This window comes from Centroberyx gerrardi, chromosome 14 (genome assembly GCF_048128805.1).
Source record: "Centroberyx gerrardi isolate f3 chromosome 14, fCenGer3.hap1.cur.20231027, whole genome shotgun sequence".
Classification (NCBI taxonomy): domain Eukaryota; kingdom Metazoa; phylum Chordata; class Actinopteri; order Beryciformes; family Berycidae; genus Centroberyx; species Centroberyx gerrardi.
The window spans coordinates 18,996,766-19,019,240 of NC_136010.1; the positions used below are offsets into that span (position 1 = coordinate 18,996,766).

The following is a 22,475-nucleotide window of genomic DNA, read 5'->3' on the forward strand; positions in this document are numbered from 1 at the left end:
CATGTCGGTCAACAGGAATTGAAGTCAGACTTGCAGCATAATACCAAAGCATTAGAAGTCTCCATGTAGACAATGTGAGAGTGTTTATCCATCTACTTGGGCTGTGTAATCCTGCAATGTTGACCAAAATGTTACACAGTGTGCGTATCAAGGATATAAAAGTGCTGATACACCTGACAGTTTTTTAGGGCAATGTAGGCTACACTCCCAATACCAGCTAGTAAAAAATGTAAAGGCAACTTATTGATCAATCTTGATCATCATATTTGCCCAGACATTTATTTTCCCTGCTCATCTCTGCCTGAACAGCTGAACCAAAACAGAATCTGTCTGTCATACAGAGCTGAATTCTGCTCCCAGTGACTCAACAATAAGTCCATTCTGTCTCCCACAGAAACTTTCTCCCTGAACACCCTCAGTTCATTTCAGCCACCCATATCAACTGTTTGAGTGTTTTTACATCTATTCTGTAGTTGTGAGTTTGGTAGTTGGTTTTATTGTTCTTTATCGTTGTTTCTGCACTGCTGATTTGTCATCCAGTAACAAAACATCCATGGACTGGATTGAAGGAGAAAGGGTCATCTATAGACCCATCAAGGTATGTGAGCATTGCTTATTGCAGTTAACCACTTTGATAAATGTAATTCTGAATAATTTCATCATGTAATTGAAAATAAAAGCCATTTGAAAAATAAAAAAGTTTTGATGAAATAAAAATACAATTAAATATAGTCATGTTATTATGAAAACAATAATTATTAAATTATATTATTTAATATGTATTATATTTATTATTAATTTATTTCTGTATTTATTTATGTAATCATTTATTTCACTGACATATTTATTTATTTAATTGTGACTATTTTGGTCCTCCATACAGAAAAGCAGCATGTAAGTTGTACAGTACTCCACTAGAGGGCACTAATAATTAAGTAGCGACTACACAAATGGACCTTTTGCTGTCTCCATGAAATAGACTAGCAAGGTGAATCCAGGTGAAAGCTTTAATTCTCCAGTGAGTTTGACTATGGAATAGGTCTACAGCTCAACCATGAAGTACAAATGTAGACTAGATGAAACGTAGATACAAGGTGAAGGATTTTAATGCTTGAGACTAGACATGGATTGTGCAAAATGGGAGTCCAACTCAATGTTAGGAATGATGTCCTATTCTGTGCACCCAGGAAAGAGAAATATTTATGTAGGCCTAAATAAGAGAGCCTAGGATGGTTTGAAACAGGGTCATCTGTGACCCTTTTTGTAAAGCTTTTATTATTCAACTCTGTAAGATATCAACTATTAATGATCAATTCTAACCTGTAACTCAGAGACTCCAGTAGCAATTGATAATTGATTGAACTTGATTGCACTACCCATTCATGAAATCCGAAAGTTCCAACAAAAAAATATTTCTATAGGCTAATACCGGTATTAACTTTAATACTGAAGCCATGCATTTGCCTTTATAAACCCATCCATATTTTGGACTTGTCTTGACAGTAAATTCTTGTTTTGACAGTAAATGAGTAAAGGAGGGGGAACCATGTTAACAGTATTATGCAAAAGAGGAAAAAATATTTAGGCTAATCTGGAATTGATAGCAATGACATGCCAAATGAATTAAGTGCTGAGAAGTAGGCCTACAGTTGAGGCTAATAAAACAGCCAAAATAGATGTGGCTATAAATGATATAACACATAATTTTTATATCATTATAAATCATATTTTATACTATTTAAAAAGTAGCCAATTGATGATTTTCATCTGTGGTGTTTTATAGCTTGGATGGATGTCATGTATTGTTTGAGTAACATCCGCTGGTAATAGTTTAGCCTTCTTACAAAAACCCAGACTGGCCCAGCTACCATTAGGCACACAGTCTTGTCACAGAAAGGCAGACTGCTACTGTTGCACTGATGCACTTTGACTGACCTTTACTTTATGCACTTACCTTCATTTTACTGTACTTTGCTTTACTTTAGGCCTTTTTGTACATGAATCCAAGCACACAAAGAGAAAAGACCAGAGTATCCAGGATAGAGTAGCAAAGAGACTGTTTCCCTTCATGTTGAACCTTTAAACTTGAATTAATGCTTTTCTATTTTATGGGAGTACTCGCAAAATTTAGTTTGTGTTCGGCTGTGTTCTTCTCCTGGGCTACAATTGCATTTTTCCAAACTTATTTGTGAATCGTTACAAACAACTGACTCATGTTACACTCACCCCAAGTGTTTTCCATTACTGTTTCGTGTGTAGATATAATTGGAAAGTCCGTTTCAGTCGTGATTCAGTCTTATTTTCCTTTGTTTGACTCATTAAAATTGAATATAATCTTTCTTCCATGTGGCACAGTTATATAAGCAGGGAAGCCTCCACTTTTAGATTGCTCTACTTTTAGACACTTGTGGGCAGCCACATCAAATCATTTATTCATGGGACATTCTCTCATAGCTTTCACTCAGACTGTGGAAAATTGAACATCTACAGTATTTAGGCATTTTACTGCATTGATTTTCACAGTATGGCATTCAGAATATTGTATTTGTTTGTGCAAACGGCAGATTAGTGACAAAAATAAGTTAAAAGCTAAGAAATGAATTTCTTTTGAGTGATGTGATCCAGGGCAACAGAGTATGTGTACAATAGACTGTAAAATTCCCAGGGCATTTATTTAAGATAAAAAACAAAACAAAACAAAAAAACATTCATTTCATTGTAAATCTTGTTGCTTATCAACTATTCTCATAACTATCTGTACACACTGTCTGCTTGTGATAAGGCAACTCAAATGATCAACAAGATGTTTCCCCTTTTATTGAACAGTCTCAATAACTTTTAAAATAATTTTATTCTAAAACTTTCTTTCAAAATAATATTTAAAGGTAAGGGCACAAGAAAAAAAACAACAATAAATTGTTAACCTGGCAGTATGTAATTTCAAGGTGGGGGTCAGTCCCATTCTAATTCCATATATATGTACTCCAACTAAATATATATGTACAAAAACAGTAGTTGTAATTACAGTTGGAGTTATTTTTCTTTTTTAAATTTAAAAGCAAATAAATATTCAGTTACTTCCAGTCATGGGTTTTAATGGCATTGCAAATTTACTGCGCTGAAAGAGATCTGACCCCTGAAATAGGCAGAGCTTTACAGATGACAACATTATGATATTTTACTCCAAAGTGACTCATATAAGCACGTGGCAGGGTGCTGATTGTTGTCACCTAGTACTACCATAGAGGTATAACAGATGTACGGCGTAAACTCCAATCCAAAAGAAACCAAATCAATAAATAAAAACATACGTTAGCAAGAAAAAGACAACTGAGAACATAATGTACAGAGGTTGGTCACCGCACCAACTGATTAGATGGACAGAGCAATTAAATCAGTCATTGATGAATATATATCCATACATTACTCTTTATGGCAGACTATACAGACAGTGCCAAACGATAACTGCGTCACACCACCATGTTAAAATGCTTTGAAAGTGCAAAGCTATTTCTGGCTGCTTTTTTTTAAAATAGTGTGCTTAAAAATGGTGTTGAGTATAAATATTAGTTTCGCACTTGATCTACTACCGCCATCCTATTACTGGCTGCAGGCAATGTTAATCAAAAGGAGTGAGGTAAAATAAATCAAGGGATGAATAAATTGCATGTTTAAGTTTTAAGGCCATGTCAATTCATTCACGATACATTGCTATCTTCACTTGACCTGTGGTATGAAGTCCAATATCTGTTTAACATTGTGGAGACTTGGCTGTAAGAGGAACAGTACAGTCCTTATCAGACAAATTGTTTTGCTGCAGCTATACAGTAGTTCTATAGAGGAATTTGATGAAGCTATCGTTAATAGACAAATTACAATCACTTTACCCAGAAAATAATCACATTTAACAGCATTCAACATAACTATAAATCACAATGGATGTTTTTGTTATAAAACACATATCTTTGATGTTGAATATTTGGTATTATTTATACATTAGAGATTTTTATCAAGCCAAAATCTTTGTTGATTTGGTAAAAAGACTGTCCAGGCAATTATACTCACTAACAAAGTTGCAGCAAAAGTCCTTCTCACGATCTCTAATAAGAGCTCAATGGCACTGTCTTTACCCTGTATAACCAGCACATCTAGGCCTCAACCAGACAAACAAACCAAAGTAATATCTTTTAACAAATAAAACTATTTACTTGGTAGATAAAATGTGTGCTCTTGAAATAAAGGTCAGGTCCAAAAAAAAACAATATAACCAGGCAATAGATGTGTGAACAGGCAAAGAAAACGAGTGGAAGGAAACAACACTGTGCAAAAGCTGGCCCCTCTTTGTGTGTCATCCTCTCCAGGTTCCTCCAGGTTTCTGGGTTCGGGGCGCTCCGGCCTCACTGACCAGCAGACTGGCTAGGCTCCACCTCCTTCTCCTCCTCCTCTTCCTCCTCCTCCTCTTCCTCCTCCTCATCGTCACTGGTCACGGCGAACGCCTGCACTCGTCTCATCTCCCAGAAGGATTGTGACTTATGGGAATGCTTTGGGAACCAGAGACTTGCAGTTAAAACTCTCAACACAAGGTCGGTGGCAGAATACAATATTGTCATCAAATATTGATGACTGAAAATCATACTTTCTAATGCAATACAATGCCAAAGCTAACTACAGCCACATTATCATATGATACAATAATATACTGGTCTTGGTTTTGTTTATTCCTCAGTAATATTGAAAAGCATCTTGATGCAGCTATGCTTCATATCACAGAGAGTAGCTGAATATACATTCATACAATCAGCATGTGTTTGGTATCCATGTATATGGTTATGAGTCAGTAGTTATTTGGTCTATCTCGCCATAATTCAAGCCCATGAGGACTTTAATTAGGGTACAGAGAAAGGTCTAACCTGAAGATGGAGATCCAGGATACAACCAGGTGGGTGGGGCTAACAGTTCTGCACATAGAGATGCACAGAGAGCGAGGAAGAACGAGACAGAACAGAACCAAACATCAACAACAGCACAGCAGAAGCAGCGCAGCACTACAGCGCAGTACAGCAGTGATCTTACAGTAGCACAACTGCAGTTCAGTGCCAGTTTGTTAACAATCTGCACTTTTAAATACAACATAAACAGCATCACACCAGCGTTCACTGTGCTTTTAGAGGAGAACTCATGCAGAACAGCCAGTGTTTTAAAGGTGATTAAGAGGTAGCTGATCATTAGGAGAGATCAGATTTCAGTGTAGGTCAGGATGGGCTTGACTCACCGATGAGGACTGATGATCGTGTGGCCGCTCCAGTTTGATACGGATGTCTGTCCCTTTCCCTCCTTCAGGTTTACCAGGCCCTGCAGGATGAGCCCACACTGTGTTCAGTCAATCATCTATGCACTAGACTTACAAATGTAGAATTACCTAGAACATTGAAACTTGACTGCTAAGTGTGGCGAGGATCTTGTAAGCGAAGGCTGTGCGGTAGGATGGCAGGAATGACACTAAAGTTTACATTTCCATTTAACTCTATGGTTATGTTTTTCTACTGAGCCCTATAATGTCCATCTCTGTGCACTACTTTCCTCTGTTTTGCCATCCTAGATTCTACTGCCTCCTTTCAAAACCCTGCCAGTTCATTACCTGGGGAGCTGCCTCGACTGGTGTTACTGGTGCTGCTCATGCTGTCCTCCAGCCAGGTGCTGTAGGTGAATGAGTCTCGCTTGTGTGGCGTCTCGGCAGATGACAGACTCTCCTGGGGAACACGCAGGGAGAGGCCATGACAGATAGTGAAATATACATACATACTGCAGGCTGAAAGACAAATAGACATACATGATACTTAGATACACACAATCTCTTTCTTTTGCTCTCTCACACACGTACGCACTAGGCATGGGACAATAACCGGTATTACTATATATCGAGGTAAAAGACAGTTATGACACCGCCACTAATATTTATTATCGTGACCACCGCGATAACCGCAGCTCTCGTCTGTCATCATTGATGTTTAATTTTCCCCAAAAGGAGAAGCCCTCTAATAAACTGTTATATTCATTTTTGCCTACTGAGTTAAAGTGGATACAGACTATAGCTAACCTTATTTGAGACTCATTTGACTTCATTTTAGATACTGTTATTTTGATTTTTATTTGCGTTGTTTAAAACTATCCTCACAGTTTCTATAAGACAAACCAGAATTTTATAATTTTGTTATTTAAGAAAAAAGTCAGCTGTCTTGTGATTGATAAATTAGTTTTGAAGTAATTGAAGCATATTACGGTACTGTTTTTAAAGTTTTCATCTTTTTGATAATTATCGAGACAATATTGTGTATTGAGATAATTTTGGCCAAAATAATCGTACTAGGAAATGTTTACATCGACACAGGCCTAGTAGACACACACACACACACACATACAGCGCTCACCATGCCGGTGTCATAGTCCTCTGTGGCCTCTGTCTCGTTCTCCTCCACCACACTGGCGAAGCTGCTAGCGTTGGAGGAGGAGCGGGAGAGGTCATGACCCTCTGGGATGGACGGGGCCCTGCCACCGAGATAAGAACTACACCCTGGGTTAACCACGCTCCAGCACAGTCACTCTCATGTACAGGACACGCTCACTCAACATGCTGCAGTGGCTGAGCGTAACCCAGCGCTTATACAAACATAAGTCTGTGATCCAGTCTATCATACACACCTGTTCTTGGTGGTGGTGAGCACCTCAGGAGAGCTCTGATTGGATGAGTTGTCAGATTTGGGGTCCTGAGAGGCGTGGCCACTGTCAGGGGTCTTCTGGGTATTTGGAGAACACTCTCTACTGCTATATGAGACAGGACGTGTAGCATATCAATAACAGCAAATGCAACATTCATATTGTTAAGTCTTTATTTTGGGAGCTTAAATGCAGTACAGGTATTTCCAACAAGTGAAAAGCAGTAAACTCTGACCCTTAGACACATAATCAATTATAAGGCTCTAGCTACACACACACTGATAGGATATTAGAGATAGAAAATATGAATATTGTACATGTACACCAAAATGAGTATGAATCCCCAAGGCCCGCACTGAGATGGGCAAGAAATCCTTTATGGTGTCGGCCCCTATTACCTGGAACAGGCTGCAAAATAATATAAAAATTAAGACTCTCATCCCAATGAAAGAGTTTAAGGCCTTTGTGAGAGATATGGTATCCAGGTCAATTGTCTTTTATAAAGTTTACTTGCTCCGTTACTATTTCTCATTTGCTGCTGTCTTGGTCAGGTCTCCCTCACAAAAGAGATTCTGAATCTCAAGTGGACTTGCTTAAATAAAGGTTAAATAAATCAAATAAAAATACAGCAATACTCTGCTGCATCTCACCTCTTCTCCTGGACTTCCTGAATGTTTTCAATGCCGATGGCGCTGCTTCGCCTGGAGCTGAAGGGACCAGACTTCTTCCTGGTCGGGCTTTTCCCCGGGATGATCAAAGACTGCCAGGGACAGACGACAGACAGTCAGAGTCAAGATACTTCTAATACCTCTAAAATATCTTTGAGTGATACTGATTTATTTTTCCTGGTGCTTATCAGACTATTTATTTGTTGTTGAGGGGAGTTCATGCTTAATTTGAGATTTAATTTAAGAATTTATTCATCATTTTATGCCTTTTAAAAACTCAGCGATGGTTTCAGCCATCTTCACGGCAAAAGATATATTCGATCTTATGTCGCGTTGAATTATCGAGCTGAAGAGTAACAGTGCTGCCTTGGCGTTGTCGCTCTGATAAGAAAATGTTAAAATATGCACTTAGCAGCTTAATGTCAAGCCCTAGTGCCAGTCTTTCAGTCAGAGCAGAGCAGAGTAGGAAGGGAGATGAAAGATGGATTCTAGGGCTGCGGGGCTTACCACTAAAATGTGCTTTCTCAGCGAGTGCTTTGTTCATTCAATCTCCCTTTTTAAGCTCTCAAAATAAGGACTTGAAAAAGGCTTTTATGTAATGTGGCTTCAAAGAGCAGGAGGAGAATTTTTATTTTTTTATTTTTCTGCAAGGGGGGACATTAAATCATTAATATTCATCATTTTTAAACAAATAGAGAATTAGGCATACAGGAATTAAGATACGGAATGGTCTAAATTAGAAGACACTGAAGGAGGCGAACACATACTGCAGCAAAGCAGATTAGACAGCGAGAATAGAAAGAAGGCAAAGACTATTAGTGGGTTGGGAGCTAAGTGGTGGCACCTTCAAACACGACTTTAACCGTCTGTATGTGCCTTTACACACAACACAGAGTGGTCTATGGAGAAATTACTAAGAATGCTTCCTAGATCACAGTCTCTATGTACAATCCCAATGTTTGGCATTGTCAAAAACAATTGATTGATGTGAAAAAATAAAGGAGAATATCTGCTATTTCTCATAAATGGAGGTAATATTCTTTATACATGCCGTCTCTAGCTCACAATTTGATGACATATTGAGGTGCTGAAAGGTATAGAGAAAAGTGTTTGGTCATGATGCAGTGGAGCCATGCAGAGAAAAAGGGACAAAGAGCAAGAGCGAGTAGTTAGAGAGTAGTTAGAATTAGACATGAACCTCTTCTACTGTTCCTATCCCTATGGCACTGCCTCGACGTCCATATTTACTGGGACTTTTGCCTGGGACAAGCAATGACTGAGTCACACAGGGAGGAGAGAGAGAGGGAGGGAGAGAGAGAGAGAGAGAGAGAGAGAGAGAGATGGTGACGATGAGAGAGGACAAGAGGAAGAGAGGAGGATAAGGGGGGAAGAGAAAATATAGAACACCATGAGATTCCATGCAGCAAGTTATGTTGTTAAAAACAAAATACAAGGCACGTGTTAGCTGGGGGATACAATGCATGTTAAAGAAAGAGGGACACTTTGGCACCATGGGTGCAACGCAGGCGACTGAATGGGAGAGATACATGATGAGACTGTTCAGAGAGCCATATGCCTGTGAGAAAGAGGATGGAGAAGAGCAAAAAAACAGCAGAGGAGGACATAATGTTATACATTAGGTTTAGATCGCACAGCAAGACCGGGTTATGGGCAAAAATAGCAAGCTTCAGTTATTTCCACATACAGGTTGGTTAATAATTATGGTTAGTCATTTTTGAATGGGAAGTTTAAAATATCCTGTTTATTTTTGATTTAGAAATATGAGCGTCCTGAGCTGTGTCAATTGACAATATACACATGACTAAAAATCCTGTGAATTGCCTAAGACAAAGAAAATCAAGATCATTTCATAAAGGTCAAAATTCATACAGATACTGAATTTCATTCAAAATGTTAGACAAAACCGTACCATCTCCCAGAACCCCCAAAATACTTACCATGCATAAACATTTGTTATCAGAGACTATTAATTGCAAGCAAGCATATTGTCGCTGTCGGGTGAAAACCTTGTAACTCCAATTTTGATGATTTTCATGTTTTAACTTCAACTGAAGGATTACATGCTCCTCTATGACTGAGAAAATTCTACAGCCCCGGATTCATGGAACCTTTTGCACCCAGTAAAGAAATGAAATAAAAATTTGATCACAAAAAAACGAAAACCTTTTCAGAACAAATTAGATAAACTCAAAAACGCATGGTGGTCAAACTAAAACCAAGGTTGTTTTTATTTTTTTTATTTTGGAGATACCAGGTTTTCACCTGACAATCATAATCACTGCAAAAAATATTGTGTAAACACTGCAGTCAAGCACAAGTTTCAATTGGCATGCACACACATACACACAAACATGCACGCGCACACACATACACACACACACAGTCAGTCCAGTCCACATTCATTAGAATTCAAGTGCGTATTTATGATCAATGCAGATGCATGGGGACTGAAATAATGAGAACTGTAGTAGAACAAGAGTCAATATTAGAAGCAGCTTCACACCCAGGTAAGAAACTCTCCTCAACTCCTACAAATGTTCAAGTCAATGCAAGGGCTGTGAGTGTCCAGTCGCTCCATCTCGTGGTGGCAGACGGTGTGAGAGCCTAAGTTAAAGGCCAAGGCGTAAATGCTCCGCTCGATTGAGTGTGCAGTCCTGCTCTGTGAGAAGTTAGTGCAGTAAGCAGGCATGTGAGGAGGGTGGGGGGGGGGGGAGTACTGTACTAGATTGGCTGGGAGTTATGAGGGAGGCAGAGGGAGCGAGACCCGTCCCACTCGAGACCAGAGGAGTGGCACTGTACTTACTATCCCTGGGAATTTGGGGCTCTCTGCGGGGTTGTGGTTAAAGCTGCCGCTGAGACTAGTGGAGACTGTGTGTGGCTTCTTGAAAGTGAGACCCATGGCGTCCATAGACTGGCTTCTGCTGCGGATCACCCGCTACAGAGAGAGACGAGGAGGAGGAGATACATTGAGATGGCGCTGACCCACGTGACCCCTCACCGCCGCTGTATAGCGCCACAGGCCGGGAGGGGCCGCAGGGGCTAGTCCTGAACACGGGCCTAACACTAATCCTGACAGACAAGGTAGAGGCAGAGAGGCACTGCTAAGCTTTAGCGCCCAGAGGGAGACTCAGATGAGTCAATATGTTTGAGTAGGTGGCAGAAGAAGAGAAGGGAGTAGAAGGGCCAAGTGGCTTACAGATGTCTGCCCACACCGACTTTAAACACAGCAAGGAGAAGTTGAAAGCCCAATGCACCTCTTTGCAGATATGGATTATAGAGGGGAGAGGCAGAGACATCTGATGGTGAGAGAAATCTTATCCATTCCCTTTAATATGACTAGACTGACATATGAAGATGAAAGAATGATACACAAACGTGGCTGCAGTAACTCAACAGTGGGGGGCATGCAGAGACTACAACAGCACGACACAGCACAGCAGCGTGGGGAAGAGAAGCCGGTGAGCCAGGAGCGGTTTATGCCCGCAGGACAGAGCAGCAGAGCCTCTCCTCATACAGCTTGATAGAGATTGATACAGCCCTTACAGCCGGTAGCTTGCATACACACAAGGGCAATCCTGAACGACTGCCAGAGAAAAGACACCCTCCTTCACACCCAGAGAGGAAACAACAGACAGCTGGCAGAAAGCTGGAAACTGGAACTAGATGACAGATACGTCTTTCAATCATATAATAACACATTGCCCAGGTTTTACACCTGTGTAGTAACACTGATCTTTTTAGTCTTACAATGTCAGTTGATTGAAATAACACTGAGTTTCAATTAACACTGACACCATAAGTCACCATAATGTAAATAATAGTGTTCTGTATGCATAAAAAACATAAAAAAACATAAAGTAACGCTTTATTTTCCTGGTCCACAATTACACAATGTACAACTGTTAATTTCTTAGGAAGTTTTAAGAACCATGAAATTATGTAGTGGTTATATAAAAAATGTAAGCAGTCTGGTGGAGTCAATAAAAGAAAAAAACATTTCCTGGAAAGAACTGCAACTATAAACTATTTATTGGAAAAATAATAGACAGAGGTCAATTATCAGATGTCATTTTTCATTTAATTATATAGTTATTTGTTGAATTCTTAATTAATTTTAGTTGATTACTAGTTTTCTATATAACTATTACATAATCATGGTTCTGTCTTGGAAACAAAAGAAGAAATTGGAGGTACTTACCAACTACCAACTACCAACTACCATTGAACTCTTTCTGTATTTTCCCAATAATTAGTACATAATTTCATGGTTCTTTCCAGGAAACTTCCTAAGAAATTAACAGTTCCTTTCCTAGGATATTGCGGACACGGAAAATAAAGCATTACCAAACATAAAATATTCTAACATAAGTAAAATAAAACATTTAAATCTATACAATGGATCAGTGTTTAGCTTGCCAAGCCCTCATCTTTCAGTTTCAGTTTTTTTCCCTAGTGACACAGAAGGTTTAGTGAAGCCTTCGGTCTGAAGCCCCGGCCTCTGCTCCTGCCTGTCCAGTTACCTTGAAGGACTCAAAGAAGCCCCCTCCTCCTCCACTCCCGTTCTCTAGTTTGTCATCCTCTCCTCCAACGCCCATCATGGCCTGGCTGTTCACATGGAGCTCCTCATACAGCGTCTCCAGCAAGGCCGATCGCGTCCGCTCCTTACACACACACACACACACACACACACACACACACAAAGAGTGAGTTGAAACAAAGTAAAGCAAAGGGTATTCTGTATGATTCTAGCCAGAGATGCATAAACATCAAAGATTGTTTTAATTGATTTTCAATAACTCACCTCCAATTTGGCAAATTTCTCAGCCTTGTAGCAGGCATACTCAGCATTGATGAGCTTAGTGAAGAGGAATTCATGGAATTCAGGACCCTGGAGAGAAGGTAGCAAAGAGAAGGAGCTTGAGTCATGTGTGAAACAAAAAGATGACTAAGAAGAGGAAAGAGTACTGGCTGAAGGATGCAGTAGTTTAAGTCTAACAGTTCTTCCACTTACTTTTCTAAAGATAGGGGGGTTTGGGAGGGCCGGGCCAAAGAAAGGTACATCGTCCCGTGCCGTCACTGACACCTAAGAATTGACATAAAGTGTAATCAGTGGTTATGTATTTACAGAAAGCAAAGTCAGCCTATAGTGAGGGCAATAGCTCACCTTGTAGAGAACACTGTCAGAACAGGCGTTGACCACCTGGACGACCACATAGGCGTGGAGGAAGTTGGAGGCGATCATGTCCGGTACGAAGGGAGTATTTTCCTCTTGGAACACAATGGCCACAATATCGTTCCCTATGTGCCGCTTTCTCTGCAACTGCAACACAAGAGTCACACAGCAACGAATCATAAACAACATCATTTACACTTGCATGAATGAATAAATTGGGCCTCTCTCAGGGGGAGACATTGGAGATTTTTAAGACATGCTAATACCAAGTATTATATGCTGTTAGTATGAATGTTATCAGGGAATCTGCAGGTTTCAGAAAGAAAAGACATTTTAATTCTATTTTGACTGACGCATAGCACAAAATGACCGTAATATATCTGTTTTATACTCAAAAATGACAAAGCAGTATTATTATTACAGTATTTTGCATCCTGATTATTACATCTTCACTAGACCTTTCTGTTGGATCTCTGCTCTAATTAGGTAGCTTACCAGTCTCTATTGTGAAAATAAGACTATTGTTTATGTCAATTACTGGCGACTGTAATTCAAGGGGACATGAGAGGTTTAGGGCTGTGCCAGAGACACGTCGATGTTGTTGCAGTTCCTACTGGTTGCTGATAGAGGTCGATAGAAGTCAAAGATTACTTCATGCCCCTTTATGACCAATTTAAAACCCAAAATAAAGAAACAAAGCTAGCAAAACCATCATATTTCCGATTGAACAGAGCTAATGAGAGTTTGGAAACTATTAATGGGCAGTATGAGAAAAAGTACACCCTGATTTGTATTAATCTAAGAGTGGTGCATGTAGTGCAAAGAACCCTGCCACTGCATGGTTAAATAACTGGATAATAACTGTATTTAGGACATTTTAATGCGTTTTAAGGCCTAAAATTCATTTTATGACTTTTTCAGACTTTATTGGTTTATACAGCTGCTGAGTGTCCCCAATGCCGCTGTGACTCTCTGAGTTGTGTGCATGCTTTCTTCCTCTCTCTCCTCACCCTCCTCTCTCCCCTCTCCGAGTCTCGTTGCTGAACCATGTGAACCACCACCAGGGAGTGCTGCTTCCCCTCATGACAGCCTGAGCGAGCACTGATTGGCCCAAACGCTCGCAGGAGACAATGCGTTACACCCACTGCTGCCGGGGACTCTGATTACACATTGTCTGTGTTTGCGCGCAGCATGATAAGAAATGGCGTGCTGTGTGTTCGTCCTGATAAAGCAGCGTTTGTGTGTCTGTGTGAGAGAGAGTGGGAAGGGGACCCAGATGTGTGATGTGTGGGCTAAGGTACTCTATCTCAGCTTTAAATGTATGTAAAGAAGGGCTGCTGCTTATGAATACAAACAGAAAAGTATACATTGAATACGCTTTATGGTTTACTGGTGTTGATTGCAACTATATCACTGTCATATGGCATCATTATTGAGATACATACAGAATCTGGTGCTACAATACCCAGGGGAACTTGTCTGACTGCTTACTGTATGCCATGGAAGGTGTGGTATTCTGGTATTGTATTACAGTACCTGTTGGGTGTCCCCCTCTGTGTAAGGCAGCTTTGTCGACACATGGAACATGACCTCTTTGTTGCGGTAGTTGCTGTAGACAGACTCAGTGCCAGTCTGTCCATGAGTCACATCTAACCCGCCACGGAAACTGCAAGCACAGACAACCATGTCCAACAGGATATTCTCCACCATCACTGCAGCAGCATTACCATTATTCCTGCAGCTAGCTGGGTGTAATGAGAATTATAGTGGGTGTGTTGCTGTGCAGTGTGCGGTACAGTATGTTTAGTACATTCTGACCATGATGAGGTCCTTACCCTTTAAAGTCGTGGAGCTCAATTTTCTCACCGAGAAACTCCAGGAATTCTACAAAGGCAGGACTCTCTTCGCTGTTGCCAAACAGCTCTTCCTCTGATGTCTGCAACAATAAAAGGACTCATAAACATCAAGGCTTGGAGAAAATATTGATTCCAGCAGGTACGACTGAAAAAAGGCTGAGGCTGGGTAAGAGATTGGTTTGTACGGTCGACTGTGTACTGTATGTAGTTTGTGTTCTAAGAAGTCAATATGTGAGAGTGTCAAATAATAATGTCTCTATCTCTGGATTACAAATAAACAAGCAGTAAGGACAACTTCTGACAAGGAATGTGAACAAGATTGCAAGAGGCAAGATTTGCATACTGCATAGAGTGGGCACATTACCCACAGCAATAACCGACTACCAGCCCGACTGGGTGAATAGAAACATATGGTATTTTATGGTCATAATGTGTCTTTTTACTGCAACAGTTCAGTAGGGTCAATAACAGCTCACAGTAAAATAAATAAATTGTACAGTAGGTAGGGCTGCACAATTAATCGTATATTAATCGCGATGTCGATATTGGCTTCCACAATTAATTGATTGTGGCCAGGGGCGATTATTCACGCTGGGTTTAGCTTGCTCTGGTGTAGGGCTGCAACGATTAGTCAACTAAAGTCTCAAGTACTTCAATTACTTGAATTTTGACCCAGTTTGCCGCTGACCTTTCAAAGCGCGTATAAACTCTTCCATTAGCTTGGATCCAAGTGTAGTATACAATGAAGCACGGGTTACGGGGTAAAATATTTCCTTTTTAATCTCCAACCAGAGACGCAGTACACAGGCGAACGTACTACTTCCTTATTTACACAAATTCTCCCGCGGGTCCTTATGGGAAACTTCAAAATAAAAGCCCACAAACACCCAAATAGACTTCTTACAAAATAAGTGTCTTAGAATACAAATGCCCAAAAACTAAGGCTACAGAGGTGATGGTCCCGGAAAAAAAACAACGGACCCGGTGCACCGGAATCACAGGTTCAAAGATTTGTACATTTGAATGTTTTTTTATTTATAGGTTTATAAAATACATTATGAATGAGAAGGCATTTCGGTTAACTTAAAATGCTCAAGTGCAATAAAACAAAATGGATGAATAATCGTGATAAATAATCGTGATCACAATATAGAGCAAAATAATCGTGATTATCATTTTAGCCATAATCGTGCAGCCCTAACAGTAGGTGTGTGTTTGACACTCTTGTCAATGGCTGCATTTGCATATGAGAAGACAGAGGTGGCTTTAAGGCCCTGACACACCAGGCCGACGGTCGGCCGTCGGGCAATGTCGGGCCGCCGGTAAGCGTCGGTGTCCCTAGTTTTTGCGGTGTGTCCCGCACCGTCGGCACTAGTCGGACCCTGTCGGCGTCTTTTCGGCCGATTGAGCATGTTGAATCGGCGTCGGAGCCGTCGGTGAGAGAGATCACTCTGATTGGTAGTTCGTGTTTTGCCTCTGGATGATTGGACTGATAAATTCCTTCAACATGTGGAACTGAACAGGAAAGAGCCGAGCGAAATTTTTAAAATCGGAGGTTTCATTTATCTCCAGCTCTCGACACGGGTTCGGGAAAGCCCCTTGAGCCTGTCGCTGGAGTAACGTTATTCATGATTTCACCCATTTAGTGCGGTTTCTCCTTATTTTTCGCCTCCGCCTCTTCCTTTCTTCTTCGACAACCAAAAGACCAAGGGCTGACAACGCCAGTGCCATTTGCAACTTCTTATCAGACATAAGGTATGGAGAGTTATTTCCCCTCACGCAGGCGCAGAACGTACGTGCTAGTTGGCCGTCGGCTGTAGTCTTTGCGGTGTGTTCAAGTGCAACTTTTTGGACCAGACGCAGGCGACGTGAGGCGACGCAACAGTCGGCCTTCATCGCCGCTGGTTCTTTGAAGTCGGTTTGGTGTGTCAGGGCCTTTAGAAAAAAGCTTGTGTGTGAGTGTTGATGATCAGCTGTGATTGTCAGTTGATCATCTATTGTCACCAATTGGAGTGGTGTTGTGAACACAAAAGCCTGCCTACATGCAGAGCACATAGACACAAACCCTGAGAAGGAGCTCCCACTGCCCATTGAGTGATTCTGTTTTGTTTCCCTTATGCAGGATGCCTATTTGCCTAGCATGCCTTTCTCCACTTAGTGCTCCTCCTGGATAGAAATGTCTTCCTGAGGGATGAGCAGAGGGCCCTCGATGCCCTGGTGTTGTGGCCCTCGGCTCATTCATAATGTAATCCAACTCCTTCCGGCTCTAAGAGATCGAGGATGCAGAACTCCACACACTGAGGTCTCCACTCACAAAGGTACGAGGGCCCTCAACTTAGCATTCAACAGCTCTTCTGCTCCCACACAGTAAACAACAGGGTCGTGATTGTCATAGAAAATTAGAGGGAATACTGAAGAGAGCCAAACTGACTGGATTGGACTGGACTGAAACCCGTTATTAAGGCCGAGGAGCACTGAATACAATCAATTTCCTTATGGAAATCACTAATGATGGTGTATAGTATATGCTCATTTGTTTGTCTTGCACTGCATATAATGAATAGAAGAAGGATAATGGTTCCACCTCTATAGCTGCATCTCTAAACGATTGAAAATCCCATCCTCTGTTTTAACCTACATCCAGGCACTACAGCTCACCTGTCCAAATTTTTGATAGATGACCCCATACTTGAAATTGTTGCTTATCACATGCTCATCGAAGGTGACAATAAGTCTTGAAGCCTGTAAAGAAATTACAGATATAACAGGAAATATGAAATCATTAGATTTGTAATAGATATATGGGACCAAGGATTATATATAAGTAAAGCATTTTAAGACCAAACAAAGTTGAGTCTTACTTTTGGATAGAGGACAGGGAAAAAGCGATCCACATTGACCTCTTCACAGACAAGCTTGGAATCAAAAAGAACAAGAAAATATTCGTATGTTTTCTAAAAGAAAGCACAGACATTGCCAAAACAGACAAATGATAAAATAACACACAATTCGACAAAGCACTGTTGTGTTCTGTGCAAAATGGATACATACTCATATATTTCACGGCTCTGCATGATCGCTTATGCGCCAGCAGTAAAAACAAACCCTTTGACTTGTCTCACCTTTGCCATTTGGACCACATTGGGGAACTCTGTCAGACAGGAGATGGGGATCACATCATGGTAGGTTTTCAGCTTGGTCCTGGTGCAAAAACAACACAATCAGTTTGGTCTCAAGGCCAAATAATGTGATGCAACATTTCTTAGAACCCATCACATGGGAAAGAGATCATCCGGTATGGATCATCGTCAAACTTCCCCACCCTCTCCTCTCTTCTCCCTCCCTCCCTCCCTCCCTCCCTCCCTCCATCCCCACCCACATGCTGGCCTAAATAGTCCATCTGTTACCCTGCTGAGGAAATGACTGTGCTGTTGACACTCTCGCTAGCTTTATGACTCTTACGATAAGACTACTGCCGGCAGGATGTGATTATCCGGTCAATAGAGAGGGTTGCATGAACAAAAAAATGAGTGGATTATTATTATTTTATCTATTTATCTATTATCTATTTCCCATTGACCATGAAAGAGCTGTCATTTATTTTTTGCATACACATCCGTAACTTGAGATGCGGAGATGCACAATACAGAATTAAAGATCACATATTTTCCTATAAACTAAAAAAAACATGAAATAAGAGGAGGTTGTATGATGAATTGTGCCATGTATGAGTGTTACCTGAGCATGAGACGGAGATGTTCCTGGTCACCAATCACATCATACTTGAGGGAGAACACCAGATGTCCCAGAGCACTGTCCACTGAATAGTAATTAAAGTGTTCCTGATGGCACAGTGCAAGGACACAGCCATTAGTATCTGGCATAAACAAACACACACGCACGCGCATGCACCCTCACGCATGCATGCCCACACACTGGTGCTCCAACTGCTCCTATCATTTGCCATATTTTTCCAATCTGTGTGCCTCTTCCTTTCCTGCTACTCTGCTACTACAGGCAGATCAAATTTGTTCATATTATGCGGGTGTAAAAACAGGTGGCAAAGCCTAATGCATCTTCATTAGCAACAGTGTATGAAGTGGCAGGCAGTGAGGCTGGTCCCTGTTATTGGGTTACTCTGCCGGGATTTACTTATCGCTTATTCATTTTGCTGCTATAATGAGCAAGAAGTGAAATTGATTGTAAAATATTCTATGAGAGTAATGAGGCTCATTTGAGGAGGAAGCTCTTACAGTATGTGAGGGCATTCATGAATATATCTTCACAAATACCACTTCCAACCTTTTAAAACATTGCAGAACTAAACTTCATTACGGAATAAACTTCATTACTTTATGACCATATTAATATATTTAATTGCACTATTGCAACTGTACAAATTGCAAGTGATGGCAATAGTAAGCTTTGTGTATGGTGCACTGTCTGGCTGACCTTGCCCAGGAAGTGCTTGCGGTAGAGTTTGGCTGTGGTGTTGCACTCCAGCTTGGTGCGGGTGTTCGGGGACAGCGGCTGGAGCTGCTCTGTGTCCGTGGTGTCGCTCAGCTCATGGTTGGTCCCCTCGATCCAGTAGCCCCCAAACTGGGGCAGGAGGATGAGAGGAAAGGGGCTTCTTCTGCCCAGCACCTGTTCCAAAATGACAAACTCTTAGTGGAATCGATAAAGTAAATTCAGAAGGTAAGCGGAGTATAGGTTACAAATGAAAATGACATTGAAACCTCATATTTCCTCGACAGATTGAAATAGAGATGCTGAGAGACACACACACTATTTGTGGAAAGTGCCACTGCGATGCAAACAGTGCAAAGTCATCAGCCTACCTCATGGACACTTGGGTATGGAATGTAGTCCTCCTCTGTCTGAGGAATAGAGAAAAACAGCTTTGTTTCTTCATCAAAGAGTTAAAATACACACAGCCCAACTCTATAATCCCAAAGGAGACTTTTTTTTTAGAATAATTACATAACTATTATGCAGTGAAAATAAGATACACATGATTCAATTAGCAATGCATTTCCTTATCACAGTATTGCCATTGGCAACAGCCCTACCATGGCACTAAAAGGCATCTCTGACTCTGTGAGAGCGTACAGAAGCTTTGCCTAACTACTGATTCTGAAAAACTCTTCACTAATATGAACTCATATGAACCCTTGCTGGTTTATTATTGCTATTATATTCTGCCAAATTCTTTGCCTCTAAGACTTCAGCCTACACTCTGCACAGCGGGTGGCAACGTTTTAACAATATCAATAGAGCATATATGAATTTGAAGCGTAATTAACTCTGTTGGTATAGCGATGGCGGCTAGATTTGAGAGCAGAACAAGACTCCGCTGCATTATGGATGGAAAATATTCTGCCTCTGTGTGCCGGAGTAATCAGCCAGTCTGACAGAGCGAGATATGAGGGAGCAGTCGTGAGACAATGAGCGCAGCGTGTGAATAATGTCTCCTGCGTCTACATGGAGAGTCGTACTTTGAGTGGGGGAGGAAAGGTGCATCTCTGCTCATCCATCCTGTTGCCCTAAGAGAGGAGAGAGTGAGAGAAAGAAACACAGACAGAGAGTGAGAGCGGCCACGCGCAGTCGTCAAGTAACACGACGGCTGGTTTTGCAAGTCAACCCAAATATCAAAATTTGTACCCTCGCCGTTGATTAGAAATGCATAAATCCTGAAGAAAGTGTTGTGGTGGTTGTGGTCTAAATGAGCAAATAAGAAACGACGGGGAGAAAATGATCAGTCTCATTGCATAACAAAAAAAAAGAAAACACTTCCCCAGGAGATACGCAGCGGGCAGTAAAGCAAAGACGGAGAGGGACAGATGGAAAGACACAGACGGACACAGAGTGGATGCAGAGAGACAATTAAAGGATGCTAAAGAGCAGCCAGTTGGGAGTGACTGAAAAGGCTGTCAGTGCCAGGGAGAGGAGAACAGTGGTAATAAGACCCCGGGGAGCGTGTCATTTAAAAAGATGCAGCGCATAAGTGGCACTCCTAGACTGGAACGGCCATAGGACCTGAGGTGTATGTGTGAAAGAGAGAGAGAGTGAGAGACAGAGAACAAGAGAGCGAGAGAGATGCAGTGCTACAAAATCAGGACTAGGTGATGGTGCCAGGTGCGACGGGAGAAGATAAGCTGCGCTGTGTTAATATATTGTCTGTGATAGTGGGAAAACAAGGCATTCCTGCATCGCACTCCCTGCTGAAGAGGCACATTTCTTTTAAGATGATTCAGATGTGTTATCATACACTACCAGACAAGAAAAACATTGATGCCATTGAAAGCCACATTGACTTAACTTCTTAGATAATTTTTTGAATGAATTTGAAAGAATGAATGAGCAATGTGTTGATAATTTTCTCTACCATTAATACACTAATTGCTGACACACACAAAAAAGCTTGCTTAGTTTTGATAAGCTCTATCAAAAACACTCTCAGCCTGCTATGTGTGGGTCATACTCTACTAAACAAACATTCAGAATAGAGTTTTTGAGGTGAGATAATGAGTTTACAGGGTGGTCAGCTGGAGTTACAACCAGAATGGTTAACAAAGACAGAGGTAATGACAACTGACAGCTCTACTCTGGCTCACTATCCTTCACATGTGCAGAAAGACAAGCCGTTGTTATGGTGGAGGCGGCCAAAACGCTGCAGCATTAGGAAGAGACAAACTGACTGGTTAGTTCAGAGCCTTGCTTGGTGAGTACAGTTTAGGAAGCCGAGGTAAAATACGAAGATCAATGCATCGCCTTACCTGCATCTTTTCAATCATTTCAAATAAATCTGTGGTCTGGAGAGAGGGAAGTAAGATGAAGTGGTCGTTAAACGTTTTGAGTTCAACTGTTGAATGCTGTGGGTAACTTATTTATTTTATTTACAGCAGAGTGAGTCTGAGAGCTGTGGTGTGACCCTTTTTAACATATGCTGCGTGGAGCACCATCGCACAATTCATTTGTTACACATTCGTTGTTCACACTGTCACAGCCCATCTGGTGCTAGGAAAACACAGCCACCTAATTGTTTATCTTCTACAGAATCCCAAAGAATTTCTGTGAAATATTGAATATTTACACTTTCTTCACGAGAAACGTTGTGCTGTACAGAAGCTGTTGTAAAGATGGAAAAATGCGAGTTCTCTGTCAACTCGCGCTTTATGTCTGTGACAAAGTACAGACTCAAATACGATTCATTTAAAGCAACATTTTACCTGATTCCAGCTTGTGATCTGTTGCCTCTCCCCTGTGGTTTTTCACCCAATTACACAGTCATGAGTGAGCAACCAGCTTTTCCATGGTAAAGCACCTATCTCACTCTGTTGAACCCAACCACAGCTGCTTGTTTGTCACCACCTACTGCAAGATTGTCCTTTGACTATTTCACATGCTACAAACTTGATGCTGACGCTTTCGCATTCATCGGTTGACTATGCTGACCCTAAGTACTCTGGAAAACCAATGATCCATGGGAACATCAGTCTGAAGTAGTCTAGTAGAGTCTGAAAGGCACAGTCAGTAAAGGTTGACATAGTCAAACAGTTTGTGTACAGAGCAATATTGTCTTAGCTTTCAGTGTGAGTATGAGTAAAGTCCTCCACCATGTGCAAACAATAGTCTGCTACAAACCCTAAAGGTAAATACTCCTGGCTTCAACAACATTAGCCACAGAGATTACAACAAAATGAGGAACAGCAGCGTTAAGCCAAATGAGGTTACACATCTTTTTGGGTCTTAAAACAGCACACAACTGCATCAGCCACCAAACTGCATCATGACATACAGCCAAGAAATATCTGACTGCATTAAATGTTAATATTCTAATCTTATCAAACAAGCCAAGCATTCCATAACATGCCAATCGGTTTCTTTAAAATGGAAGAACCATCTGATATAAGCACTATGGGTTTTGCCTACAAACAGACATATTTCTTCAGCTGAACGGCTGTATGAACCAGCAACACTAACTGTCAGGTTTAGCACTCACAAGATCAACCATTCTAACCACAATATGAAGTGCTTTATATG

General features: G+C 41.1%; 1 protein-coding gene across 3 annotated transcripts in view; it reads right to left on the reverse strand.

Annotated features, from left to right (window-relative positions):
- Nucleotides 1-2,671: 2,671 nt before the first annotated feature.
- The window catches only part of LOC139933391 (rap1 GTPase-activating protein 1-like), a 44,981-nt gene continuing 25,177 nt past the window's right edge, over nucleotides 2,672-22,475 (reverse strand). For 2 of the 3 annotated variants that reach the window (XM_078288116.1, XM_078288117.1), the window contains 14 exons: nucleotides 19,928-19,975; nucleotides 19,271-19,309; nucleotides 18,885-19,076; nucleotides 18,171-18,274; nucleotides 17,555-17,633; nucleotides 17,294-17,347; nucleotides 17,091-17,174; nucleotides 14,412-14,512; nucleotides 14,113-14,242; nucleotides 12,568-12,723; nucleotides 12,415-12,486; nucleotides 12,205-12,291; nucleotides 11,924-12,064; nucleotides 10,116-10,338 (listed from right to left, as the gene is read on the reverse strand). In XM_078288116.1, coding sequence (XP_078144242.1) covers nucleotides 10,141-10,338; nucleotides 11,924-12,064; nucleotides 12,205-12,291; nucleotides 12,415-12,486; nucleotides 12,568-12,723; nucleotides 14,113-14,242; nucleotides 14,412-14,512; nucleotides 17,091-17,174; nucleotides 17,294-17,347; nucleotides 17,555-17,633; nucleotides 18,171-18,274; nucleotides 18,885-19,076; nucleotides 19,271-19,309; nucleotides 19,928-19,975 — 1,485 coding nt within the window. In that variant the 3' untranslated portion in view covers nucleotides 10,116-10,140. Of the gene's footprint in view, nucleotides 4,542-4,910; nucleotides 4,959-5,272; nucleotides 5,353-5,638; nucleotides 5,751-6,428; nucleotides 6,547-6,699; nucleotides 6,823-7,364; nucleotides 7,475-8,580; nucleotides 8,659-10,115; nucleotides 10,339-11,923; nucleotides 12,065-12,204; nucleotides 12,292-12,414; nucleotides 12,487-12,567; nucleotides 12,724-14,112; nucleotides 14,243-14,411; nucleotides 14,513-17,090; nucleotides 17,175-17,293; nucleotides 17,348-17,554; nucleotides 17,634-18,170; nucleotides 18,275-18,884; nucleotides 19,077-19,270; nucleotides 19,310-19,927; nucleotides 19,976-21,208; nucleotides 21,245-22,475 lie in introns of those variants that run through there. The other variant, XM_071927453.2, reaches the window with a different exon arrangement.